General features: G+C 39.9%; 1 protein-coding gene across 2 annotated transcripts in view; it reads right to left on the bottom strand.

Moving 5' to 3' along the window:
- The window catches only part of LOC117344192 (ceramide synthase 3-like), a 54,552-nt gene extending 41,170 nt beyond the window's left edge, over positions 1-13,382 (bottom strand). For both annotated transcript variants that reach the window (XM_033906847.1, XM_033906849.1), the window contains exon 1: positions 13,089-13,382. In XM_033906847.1, coding sequence (XP_033762738.1) covers positions 13,089-13,264 — 176 coding nt within the window. In that variant the 5' untranslated portion in view covers positions 13,265-13,382. The remainder of the gene's footprint in view (positions 1-13,088) is intronic.
- Between the last annotated feature and the right edge of the window lie 558 nt (positions 13,383-13,940).

Here is a 13,940-nt window from a genome sequence, read left to right as displayed (position 1 = left end):
TTTGTATGTACTTTTTGAGTCAGGTAGAGGACTTTATATACCTAATTTATGAACCGGAAATAAACTTATCATATCTGATCTTATCTTTAATTTTGAATATATATAAATACATGTTATGCCCAAGCATTGTAAACATTGCACAAATGATGTCATAATTATCAGGTAAGATGAAACTTCCCTAGCTCCCTGACAGATAATAAAGTGCACTTTATATCTAAGTATTTACAATGACTTTTATTGGAGTACTTTAGAACAATTTCTGATGTCATTAAGTTTACACACATAAATATAATAATTGTCGGGTCAATACAACGATCTGTTATATCAACACAGATCATTGATTCTGTTTGGACCTTAACCTTCACTTCTACTATAGGTACATGCTCTATGTACATGTGATATCTATAGGCTGGGCTGACAACAACCGGTACATATATCAAGGATCAATCTAACCTTGATCAGTACGACCAGGTAGTACCGTATTTACCTGTCATCCCAGCCTAGATATATCATAAGTCAAGGACTAACCTTCACTTCTACTGTACAGTAAGCCCAGTCTTTACGGTACAACCTGCAGGTAGTATCATAATTACCTAGCCCAGCCTAGATATCATAAGTCAAGGACTAACCTGCACTTCTACTATACAGGTAGTACTGTATTTACCTGTCAGCCCAGCCTAGATATTGTAAGTCAGGGACTAACCTTCAGTACGACCAGGTAGTACCGTATTTACCTGTCAGCCCAGCCTAGATATCATAAGTCAACGACTAACCTTCACTTCTACTATACAGGTAGTACCGTATTTACGGTACAACCAGGTAGTACCGTATTTACCTTTCAGCCCAGCCTAGATATTGTAAGTCAGGGACTAACCTTCACTTCTACTATACAGGTAGTACCGTATTTACCTGTCAGCCCAGCCTAGATATTGTAAGTCAGGGACTAACCTTCAGTACGACCAGGTAGTACCGTATTTACCTGTCAGCCCAGCCTTGACGGTACAACCAGGTAGTACAGTATTACCTGTTCAGTCTAGCTTAGATTTTATAAATTATGCAAGGGCTACCTTCAGTACGACCATGGGGGCCAGGTAGTACTGTATTTACCTGTTCAGTCTAGCCTAGATATTATAAGTTATATACAAGGCCTAACCTTCAGTACAACCAAGTAGTACTTTTACCTGTTGTCAGTCCAGCCTAGATATCATAAGTTATACAAGGACTAACCTTCAGTAGTACCAGATGGTATTGTATTTACCTGTTGTCAGTGCAGCCTATATATATATATATAGTTTAAAGACCAGTCTAAATATCGAAATAATTATAACAAAGGATTTTTTTCTGTAATACCAACTGAATTCCAGGCCCATAAACAGGAATAAGCCCATCATCCACTTTTTAATGTGTAATCAACAATGGAAAAGTCTGTGTTACCCTGTCTGTATGTGTTACCCAGTCTATAATTATAACTTAGTATAAGGGTTACCACGTCAGTCTATGTTACCCTGTTTATATGGTTTACTATGCCAGTCTGTGTTACCCAGTCTATAAGAAATGTGAACTACACGTTTGTAGCCACTTGTAGAATTGTTGTGTATGGTGTAAGAGAGGAAGACGGAGTCCAAGTAGTTGTATCTTGGTTTATTTACGTGTGTAGAACTGCTCAGTACAGTCCTTGGAAACCGACTACATAATATAGTAACATCTAACCTTGTATAGTCCTAAAGTCCGAGGTATGAGTATATATGATTGATTGATACATGATAATACGGAAGACGGCTGTCATATAGCCTAAGACAATATTAGATAACCATGTACAACATGTACCATTAATATCAGCAAATGTGTTATATAAAAATACAGATCTAGGAATAAAATCTGATATATATTTTTAACTAAATTTTAAAATAATTTATTATATTTCATTCGTCCCTTTGTCAAAAATGATTTCAAATTAGATATCATTTCGACATCATATAAGTAAATTCTAAAATAATTAAGGGTTACCATGTCAGTCTGTGTTACCCTGTCTATATGGGTTACCATGTTAGTCTATGTTACCCTGTCTATATGGGTTACCATGTTAGTCTGTGTTACCCTGTCTATATGGGTTACCATGTCAGTCTGTTACCATGTCAGTCTGTGTTACCATGTCTATATGGGTTACCATGTCAGTCTGTATTACCCAGCTGTCTATAAGGGTTATAAAATATCAGTCTATGTTAACCTGTCTATATGGGTTACCATGTCAGTCTGTGTTACCATGTATATATATGGGTTAACATGTCAGTCTGTGTTACCCAGTATATATGGGTTAACATGTCAGTCTGTGTTACCATGTATATATATGGGTTAACATGTCAGTCTGTGTTACCCAGTATATATGGGTTAACATGTCAGTCTGTGTTACCATGTATATATATGGGTTACCATGTGAGTCTGTGTTACCCTGTCTATATGGGTTACCATGTTAGTCTGTGTTACCCTGTCTATATGGGTTACCACGTCAGTCTGTGTTACCATGTCTATATGGGTTATGATGTTTATGTCAGACAGATCTACCATGTCTATATCAGACTGGGTTACCATGTCTATGTCAGACTGGGCTACCATGTCTATGTCAGACTGAGCTACCATGTCTATGTCAGACTGGGTTACCATGTCTATGTCAGACTGATCTACCATGTCTATGTCAGACTGATCTACCATGTCTATGTCAGACTGATCTACCATGTCTATGCATATGTCAGACTGAGCTACCATGTCTATGTCAGACTGGGCTACCATGTCTATGTCAGACTGATCTACCATGTCTAGGTCAGACTGATCTACCATGTCTATGTCAGACTGATCTACCATGTCTATGTCAGACTGATCTACCATCATACTTGCCAACTTTCCCGATTTAGTCGGGAATTTCCCGATTCCAGACTCCCTGCCCCGTCTCCCGATCATATAGATAAAACATAGTGTATTCTCCCGATTTTGGAGAATATGTCTTGATAACCCCGTATGGAGCCCCTATTCATCTTGTTAGATTCACTTAGGCCTATGACAGGTAACGCTTGCTAGCTAGTGAAAGACATATGTGTAGGGCATTGGTCAGTTAACTGACCTGCTCACAGACCGTAACGAAATTCTGACACTTCACTGACTGCAAGGGTGACAATACCCCGATAAATAAACAATTAATTAAACCAATTAAGCTGAGGACGCGTGGTGATGGTTTTGTAGCAGGTCAGTCATGGTTGATTAAACGCTTGTAAATGGCTTCGTATACTGCCTTTGATGTCAAGCGCATAAACGACCTCTACTTGAAAGTATATCTCGGACAGAAAAAGTGAAAATAACACTGGCAATGTTATCAACGGAGTATCAAATTTGACAGATTACTTATTGAAATGTTAACTACATTTAAACATTGGTTGATCTTTAGATAATTAGCACAAGGAAATAAATTCACAATAACGACCATATAGACCGAAGGCCTGGTTGCCGGTAGGTAACGTCGTTTCAATCACCGTATCATCAGCATACTTAGTGTCAATTAGCAGAGACTTATTTTGGCAGAAACTTTCCCAATTCACATTTTGAAAGACAAAAACATGTCCACAAATACTCACTTTCTTAAACTAAATACTGTCATGTTAAAAACTTAGAATTTAAGTATCAGTTGTAAGCCTATAGTGAGTACAACTGCTAGTACATGTACAGCCCTTTTTTTTTTTTTTTTTTTGTATTATTGTCTTTGTTGTAATCCAAAGGAAACTTTAGAAATTTCATTCAGATATCATATTGTACTCTAGAGAATTTAATTGACTGACATCTATCTTACAACATAATTTTCATAACATATCTAAGTAAATACTTTTATTTAGAGTGAACAGTGAGTTAAATAATTTCCAGAAATAATTAAAAATGATGTAATTTTGCAGCTATTTTTTTGTGCCTTGTTGCTTATATAATTATCTTTCCAAACTTGAATAAAAAAAATCATTGGCCAAGCTTGAAATAAGTTTTTTTCCCCTTTTTTTCAGTGAGGGAATTAAGGAAGCTTAAGTGATCATGCAAGGAATTTATTTTCCAATAGCAAATTATCTCCCCTTAGTTTTTGTTTGCTAAATGTGTCACGCGTGAAATGTGTTTTCCGGTCAAAAATGTCGCTCACGCACTTTCTCCCCCATGAGAATTTTAAAAAGTTGGCAAGTATGTACCATGTCTATGTCAGACTGATCTACCATGTCTATGTCAGACTGATCTACCATGTCTATGTCAGACTGATCTACCATGTCTATTTTAGACTGAGCTACCATGTCTATGTCAGACTGAGCAACCATGTCTATGTCAGACTGATCTACCATGTCTATGTCAGACTGATCTACCATGTCTATGTCAGACTGATCTACCATGTCTATGTCAGACTGATCTACCATGTCTATGTCAGACTGGGTTACCATGTCTATGTCAGACTGATCTACCATGTCTATGTCAGACTGGGCTACCATGTCTATGTTAGACTGATCTACCATGTCTATGTCAGACTGGGTTACCATGTCTATGTCAGACTGATCTACCATGTCTATGTCAGACTGATCTACCATGTCTATGTCAGACTGGGCTACCATGTCTATGTCAGACTGATCTACCATGTCTATGTCAGACTGATCTACCATGTCTATGTCAGACTGATCTACCATGTCTAGGTCAGACTGATCTACCATGTCTATGTCAGACTGGGCTACCATGTCTCTGTCAGACTGGGTTACCATGTCTATGTCAGACTGATCTACCATGTCTATGTCAGACTGATCTACCATGTCTAGGTCAGACTGATCTACCATGTCTAGGTCAGACTGATCTACCATGTCTATGTCAGACTGGGTTACCATGTCTATGTCAGACTGATCTACCATGTCTATGTCAGACTGATCTACCATGTCTATGTCAGACTGAGTTACCATGTCTATGTCAGACTGATCTACCATGTCTATTTCAGACTGGGCTACCATGTCTATGTCAGACTGGGCTACCATGTCTATGTCAGACTGAGCTACCATGTCTATGTCAGACTGATCTACCATGTCTATGTCAGACTGATCTACCATGTCTATGTCAGACTGAGCTACCATGTCTATGTCTGACTGATCTACCATGTCTATGTCAGACTGGGCTACCATGTCTATGTCAGACTGGGCTAACTACCATGTGTTTGTCAGACTGATCTACCATGTCTATGTCAGACTGATCTACCATGTCTATGTCAGACTGATCTACCATGTCTATGTCAGACTGATCTACCATGTCTATGTCAGACTGATCTACCATGTCTATGTCAGACTGGGTTACCATGTCTATGTCAGACTGATCTACCATGTCTATGTCAGACTGATCTACCATGTCTATGTCAGACTGGGTTACCATGTCTATGTCAGACTGATCTACCATGTCTATGTCAGACTGATCTACCATGTCTATGTCAGACTGATCTACCATGTCTATGTCAGACTGATCTACCATGTCTAGGTCAGACTGATCTACCATGTCTAGGTCAGACTGATCTACCATGTCTATGTCAGACTGATCTACCATGTTTATGTCAGACTGATCTACCATGTCTATATGTCAGACTGATCTACCATGTCTATGTCAGACTGATCTACCATGTCTAGGTCAGACTGGGCTACCATGTCTATGTCAGACTGGGCTACCATGTCTATGTCAGACTGATCTACCATGTCTATGTCAGACTGATCTACCATGTCTATGTCAGACTGATCTACCATGTCTAGGTCAGACTGGGCTACCATGTCTATGTCAGACTGATCTACCATGTCTATGTCAGACTGATCTACCATGTCTATGTCAGACTGATCTACCATGTCTATGTCAGACTGGGCTACCATGTCTATGTCAGACTGATCTACCATGTCTATGTCAGACTGATCTACCATGTCTATGTCAGACTGATCTACCATGTCTAGCTATAGGTCAGACTGGGCTACCATGTCTAGGTCAGACTGGGCTACCATGTCTATGTCAGACTGATCTACCATGTCTATGTCAGACTGATCTACCATGTCTAGGTCAGACTGATCTACCATGTCTATGTCAGACTGATCTACCATGTCTATGTCAGACTGATCTACCATGTCTAGGTCAGACTGGGCTACCATGTCTATGTCAGACTGGGCTACCATGTCTATGTCAGACTGATCTACCATGTCTATGTCAGACTGATCTACCATGTCTATGTCAGACTGATCTACCATGTCTAGGTCAGACTGGGCTACCATGTCTATGTCAGACTGGGCTACCATGTCTATGTCAGACTGGGCTACCATGTCTATGTCAGACTGGGCTACCATGTCTATGTCAGACTGATCTACCATGTCTATGTCAGACTGGGCTACCATGTCTATGTCAGACTGGGCTACCATGTCTAGGTCAGACTGATCTACCATGTCTAGGTCAGACTGATCTACCATGTCTATGTCAGACTGGGTTACCATGTCTATGTCAGACTGATCTACCATGTCTATGTCAGACTGATCTACCATGTCTATGTCAGACTGAGTTACCATGTCTATGTCAGACTGATCTACCATGTCTATTTCAGACTGGGCTACCATGTCTATGTCAGACTGGGCTACCATGTCTATGTCAGACTGAGCTACCATGTCTATGTCAGACTGATCTACCATGTCTATGTCAGACTGATCTACCATGTCTATGTCAGACTGAGCTACCATGTCTATGTCTGACTGATCTACCATGTCTATGTCAGACTGGGCTACCATGTCTATGTCAGACTGGGCTAACTACCATGTGTTTGTCAGACTGATCTACCATGTCTATGTCAGACTGATCTACCATGTCTATGTCAGACTGATCTACCATGTCTATGTCAGACTGATCTACCATGTCTATGTCAGACTGATCTACCATGTCTATGTCAGACTGGGTTACCATGTCTATGTCAGACTGATCTACCATGTCTATGTCAGACTGATCTACCATGTCTATGTCAGACTGGGTTACCATGTCTATGTCAGACTGATCTACCATGTCTATGTCAGACTGATCTACCATGTCTATGTCAGACTGATCTACCATGTCTATGTCAGACTGATCTACCATGTCTAGGTCAGACTGATCTACCATGTCTAGGTCAGACTGATCTACCATGTCTATGTCAGACTGATCTACCATGTTTATGTCAGACTGATCTACCATGTCTATATGTCAGACTGATCTACCATGTCTATGTCAGACTGATCTACCATGTCTAGGTCAGACTGGGCTACCATGTCTATGTCAGACTGGGCTACCATGTCTATGTCAGACTGATCTACCATGTCTATGTCAGACTGATCTACCATGTCTATGTCAGACTGATCTACCATGTCTAGGTCAGACTGGGCTACCATGTCTATGTCAGACTGATCTACCATGTCTATGTCAGACTGATCTACCATGTCTATGTCAGACTGATCTACCATGTCTATGTCAGACTGGGCTACCATGTCTATGTCAGACTGATCTACCATGTCTATGTCAGACTGATCTACCATGTCTATGTCAGACTGATCTACCATGTCTAGCTATAGGTCAGACTGGGCTACCATGTCTAGGTCAGACTGGGCTACCATGTCTATGTCAGACTGATCTACCATGTCTATGTCAGACTGATCTACCATGTCTAGGTCAGACTGATCTACCATGTCTATGTCAGACTGATCTACCATGTCTATGTCAGACTGATCTACCATGTCTAGGTCAGACTGGGCTACCATGTCTATGTCAGACTGGGCTACCATGTCTATGTCAGACTGATCTACCATGTCTATGTCAGACTGATCTACCATGTCTATGTCAGACTGATCTACCATGTCTATGTCAGACTGATCTACCATGTCTAGGTCAGACTGGGCTACCATGTCTATGTCAGACTGGGCTACCATGTCTATGTCAGACTGGGCTACCATGTCTATGTCAGACTGGGCTACCATGTCTATGTCAGACTGATCTACCATGTCTATGTCAGACTGGGCTACCATGTCTATGTCAGACTGGGCTACCATGTCTATGTCAGACTGATCTACCATGTCTATGTCAGACTGGGCTACCATGTCTATGTCAGACTGATCTACCATGTCTATGTCATACTGATCTACCATGTCTATGTCATACTGATCTACCATGTCTATGTCAGACTGATCTACCATGTCTAGGTCAGACTGGGCTACCATGTCTATGTCAGACTGGGCTACCATGTCTATGTCAGACTGGGCTACCATGTCTATGTCAGACTGGGCTACCATGTCTATGTCAGACTGATCTACCATGTCTATGTCAGACTGATCTACCATGTCTATGTCAGACTGATCTACCATGTCTATGTCAGACTGATCTACCATGTCTATGTCAGACTGGGCTACCATGTCTATGTCATACTGATCTACCATGTCTATGTCAGACTGATCTACCATGTCTAGGTCAGACTGGGTTACCATGTCTATGTCAGACTGATCTACCATGTCTATGTCAGACTGATCTACCATGTCTATGTCAGACTGATCTACCATGTCTATGTCAGACTGATCTACCATGTCTATGTCAGACTGATCTACCATGTCTAGGTCAGACTGATCTACCATGTCTATGTCAGACTGATCTACCATGTCTATGTCTGACTGATCTACCATGTCTAGGTCAGACTGGGCTACCATGTTTATGTCAGACTGATCTACCATGTCTATGTCAGACTGATCTACCATGTCTATGTCAGACTGATCTACCATGTCTATGTCAGACTGATCTACCATGTCTATATGTCAGACTGATCTACCATGTCTATGTCAGACTGATCTACCATGTCTAGGTCAGACTGGGCTACCATGTCTATGTCAGACTGGGCTACCATGTCTATGTCAGACTGGGCTACCATGTCTATGTCAGACTGATCTACCATGTCTATGTCAGACTGATCTACCATGTCTATGTCAGACTGATCTACCATGTCTATGTCAGACTGATCTACCATGTCTATGTCATACTGATCTACCATGTCTATGTCTGACTGATCTACCATGTCTATGTCAGACTGATCTACCATGTCTATGTCAGACTGGGTTACCATGTCTATGTCAGACTGATCTACCATGTCTATGTCAGACTGATCTACCATGTCTATGTCAGACTGATCTACCATGTCTATGTCAGACTGATCTACCATGTCTATGTCAGACTGATCTACCATGTCTAGGTCAGACTGATCTACCATGTCTATGTCAGACTGATCTACCATGTCTATGTCTGACTGATCTACCATGTCTAGGTCAGACTGGGCTACCATGTCTATGTCAGACTGATCTACCATGTCTATGTCAGACTGATCTACCATGTCTAGGTCAGACTGATCTACCATGTCTATGTCAGACTGATCTACCATGTTTATGTCAGACTGATCTACCATGTCTATATGTCAGACTGATCTACCATGTCTATGTCAGACTGATCTACCATGTCTAGGTCAGACTGGGCTACCATGTCTATGTCAGACTGATCTACCATGTCTAGGTCAGACTGGGCTACCATGTCTATGTCAGACTGGGCTACCATGTCTATGTCAGACTGATCTACCATGTCTAGGTCAGACTGATCTACCATGTCTATGTCAGACTGATCTACCATGTTTATGTCAGACTGATCTACCATGTCTATATGTCAGACTGATCTACCATGTCTATGTCAGACTGATCTACCATGTCTAGGTCAGACTGGGCTACCATGTCTATGTCAGACTGGGCTACCATGTCTATGTCAGACTGATCTACCATGTCTATATGTCAGACTGATCTACCATGTCTATGTCAGACTGATCTACCATGTCTAGGTCAGACTGGGCTACCAAGTCTATGTCAGACTGATCTACCATGTCTATGTCAGACTGATCTACCATGTCTAGGTCAGACTGATCTACCATGTCTATGTCAGACTGGGCTACCATGTCTATGTCAGACTGGGCTACCATGTCTATGTCAGACTGGGCTACCATGTCTATGTCAGACTGATCTACCATGTCTATGTCAGACTGATCTACCATGTCTATGTCAGACTGATCTACCATGTCTATGTCAGACTGATCTACCATGTCTATGTCAGACTGATCTACCATGTCTATGTCAGACTGATCTACCATGTCTATGTCAGACTGGGCTACCATGTCTATGTCATACTGATCTACCATGTCTATGTCAGACTGATCTACCATGTCTATGTCAGACTGATCTACCATGTCTATTTCAGACTGGGCTACCATGTCTATGTCAGACTGATCTACCATGTCTATGTCAGACTGATCTACTATGTCTATTTCAGACTGGGCTACCATGTCTATGTCAGACTGATCTACCATGTCTATGCATGTGTCAGACTGGGCTACCATGTCTATGTCAGACTGATCTACCATGTCTATGTCAGACTGATCTACCATGTCTTTGTCAGACTGATCTACCATGTCTATGCATATGTCAGACTGGGCTACCATGTCTATGTCAGACTGAGCTACCATACATGTCTCAGTCAGAGAGTTGGGCAAACATGTCTGTTTGTCAACAGGGCTACCATGACTGCACAATCATCAGTTATGTAAACAAAACACTATTTCATACTTCTTAATAGTTCTACCATTTGTATTTAGATGACACCTGTCAGGTATGGCCATGAGATGATGCGGACTATGTGGTACTATTTTTAGGGTACGTCCGAAATTTAAAAGTTGACTGCCATCTTGAAAAACATATAGAAATAGCAGAATGTAGAAAGATACATGAAATAGTAAAATTTCTGTCTGTAGAATTTGGAAATTTATCAAATTTGTGGAGAACATGTCCAACAATAGACCAGAGAAATCAGGAATTGTTTGAGATTTATTATTGTATGTGTTAATTGTTTTCACTACACCGCTGTGTGTACTGTAAATTGTCCATTTCTAGGTACCCGGTGCTTATTTTTAGATATTTTGTTGACTAAAACAGACAAGTGCTTTTATGCATGGTTTTAGAAGAATATCAAAATTTAAAAAAAAATTGTACACCAATTTTTTTTTAAATGTAATATATATGTTCCAGATAGCTTTCATTAATGCATATTTGCACACATATTTTTACAAAAAATACATAACAATATTAATAATTGAAATGAGGTAATTTAAGTAAACAAAATCCATGTGTTTAGCTGATTAGAATGCTGTTTTACATGTTTGGTTTGATTTATTTTGTTTAACGTCCTATTGACAGCCAGGATCATTCAAGGACGTGCCTGGTTTTGGCGGTGGAGGAAAGTCGATGTACACGGAGAAAAAACAATGACCTATGGTCAGTACCAGGCAACTGCCCTACATGGGTTTCAAACTCACAAACCAAGAATTGGAGGGCTAGTGATAAGAGTTGGGGCAACTCTACCACTTGGCCACCGCAGCCCTTGTTTTACATGTATTAAAAACTATTATTAGCTCATAGTACATACATGTGTACATGAACAGGGAAAACAAATGACTGTCAAGTGTCCGACAGGAATCGAACTCTGGTCTGTGGCATGATAATCCACAGCTCTACCTCCTGAGCCAAAGAAGCACCTATACGAATATGAGGTCTTATTCCAACTGATTACATTGGTGGATACTACGACCTCATATCCCATCAGTGTGTGTTTCTTGTAGCTGCCAGTGTCATAAACCATCTAAAACAATAATTCATGTAAACAACTATGTGTACACTTAATTGTTGACAAAGAATTAAGAACTTTATGCACAACCTGCTGATGGACACCTCTTAGGCTAAATATAATCAAATCCACAATAATTCACTTGTGACCTACTGTAATTTGTAAAAAATATTGGGTCACTAAAACAACTTTTCATTTCCTGTTATTATAAAATACAGAACACCTATGAAATGGATAGAGTAATGCAATATTTTCGCAGAGTTTCCTTTGTTTCGTCTATTTCAACTCTAAATTTGGATATAATGCGGAAATAACCCCGAGAGGTCACAATCAAAACAACTATATGGCGGTATATACAAATGGGACCTACGCTTAAACGACAAGAAAGGCTTATAATCACTGATTTTGGATATAGATATGGACACAATATTGTAACTGTGTTTATTTATCATAGCTTTAATTAATCGAATTATGTAAGTCACATCGTATAAAATGTGAGTTATAACTTTTAAGTGACTTTAATAAGAGGTGTCACAGCAACAGGTCCTACGTAGGGCCGTAATTAGAGGTTACATGACAGCCTGTCAAAAGTTTCCAGTCGTGTTAACCTCTAATATTGTTGGAGTAAGGTCCATCAGCTGAGCGACAGAGGCCGTATGTTTAACACTATGTACAAGCCACCTACCGCCCCTTTCGCACAAGTTTAACTATTTAACACAATCAAAACACATGTAATGAATTGATTTTGTTAAAACATACTATGATTTATCATGAGACTAATAAAATATTTCCTTGTGTGCATGATGAATGATACAAGCTTTCGACATTAAAAAATATTTCCACCTTTTCACTTTGTAAAGTTGGGGTGAAAAACCCTCCACTTTAGGAAGGTTGAGTGAAAAACTCCAGATGTTCAAATGTTATCCAAAGGACTGTATCATATATTTATATATATTACTATTATTCTATTATTATTATCATTTTTAAAAAATGTATTGTACTGAAGATCACTGTAAAGTGTAAACTTTCAATTTCAGGGTACAATAGGTATTTCAACTAAAAATAGTGGGCACCAATGGGATTTTGGTTATTGGACAATCTGACAATAGTTTGACGAATCGTCAAAAGCCAATACAACAGATAATGTTACGGTTAATGACCCCGGTTAGTTGGGCGTGACCCGAGCCGGTAGCCGCTACCCGTTGATAAATCCGATATTACGATTGGTCCAGGAATAACTCGCGAGCGTATGGCGTGATTTACGGACGGGGTGATTTTAACGTGACATTCATAATTAATAAAATTCAACATACACATGCTCAGGTGCTGCTAATGGTCATCTATATTGTACACAAACTTACCTAAAACATGCAAATCTAATCACGGTCATTAGTAGGCCCATGAGGATCGAGGGCAGACCGATATCTGAAAATTGTCCATAGTATACTCCGGGTGTCTTGGACCTTAAATCTTCCCATTTTATGCCAGGTGTAAGCCAAAACTTCTCATCCCAAAACCATTCGGAAAAACTTGCCATATCGCTGTGGTTTACACAGCACACGACTTAGTTACACACTTGTCCACAAAACTTGTCAGCAGTCGACTTTTTTAGTTGGATAAACCTGTGTATACACTACGGAATGCGCACGCATACAGAATTCGTGGTCCTTTGAGCGCTTTACAAGTTCACCGGTTAGGCCTACACTCTGCCGTTCAAACTTGCGCACTGTTATATAACATGATGTATTTTGTTTGCTTTATGCCTGGATGGTTTTTTCTAACAAAAGAGGGGGTTTGTTTAATGGCTATGGTAAACCATCGCCGAATAAGCTAACTTGAGGAGAGACCAAGTTCCATTTTATACTCAATTACTATACAGTGCGCGGTAACTAGAAATACATCAGTCCGAATTTTCTGACGATCTTATTAGGCCTACACCCTACAAGGTAACTTTAACATCAGAACCCTTCGGATTAGAAATACATGTACGATAGCTGCATTTGGCCGTTTGAATATCTATTAATTATTAAACTTCAGTAAGAATGAAGTTTAATAATATTTTTTTTACTTAAACTAAAAAGTTATCATGGATCAGTTTTCTTCAGTCAAAACGATTTAGAATTAAGTGTAAAAAATTTCAGCTTAACTTAAATAATTCACGTTTATATCACTTACTTAAAGATGAAATCGTTTTAACTTCAACTAGAATCTAT

The sequence above is a fragment of the Pecten maximus genome, chromosome 15, assembly GCF_902652985.1.
Source record: "Pecten maximus chromosome 15, xPecMax1.1, whole genome shotgun sequence".
NCBI lineage: Eukaryota > Metazoa > Mollusca > Bivalvia > Pectinida > Pectinidae > Pecten > Pecten maximus.
Note: the sequence above shows the minus strand (reverse complement) of the source record. Positions and strands in the feature narration are given on the sequence as shown.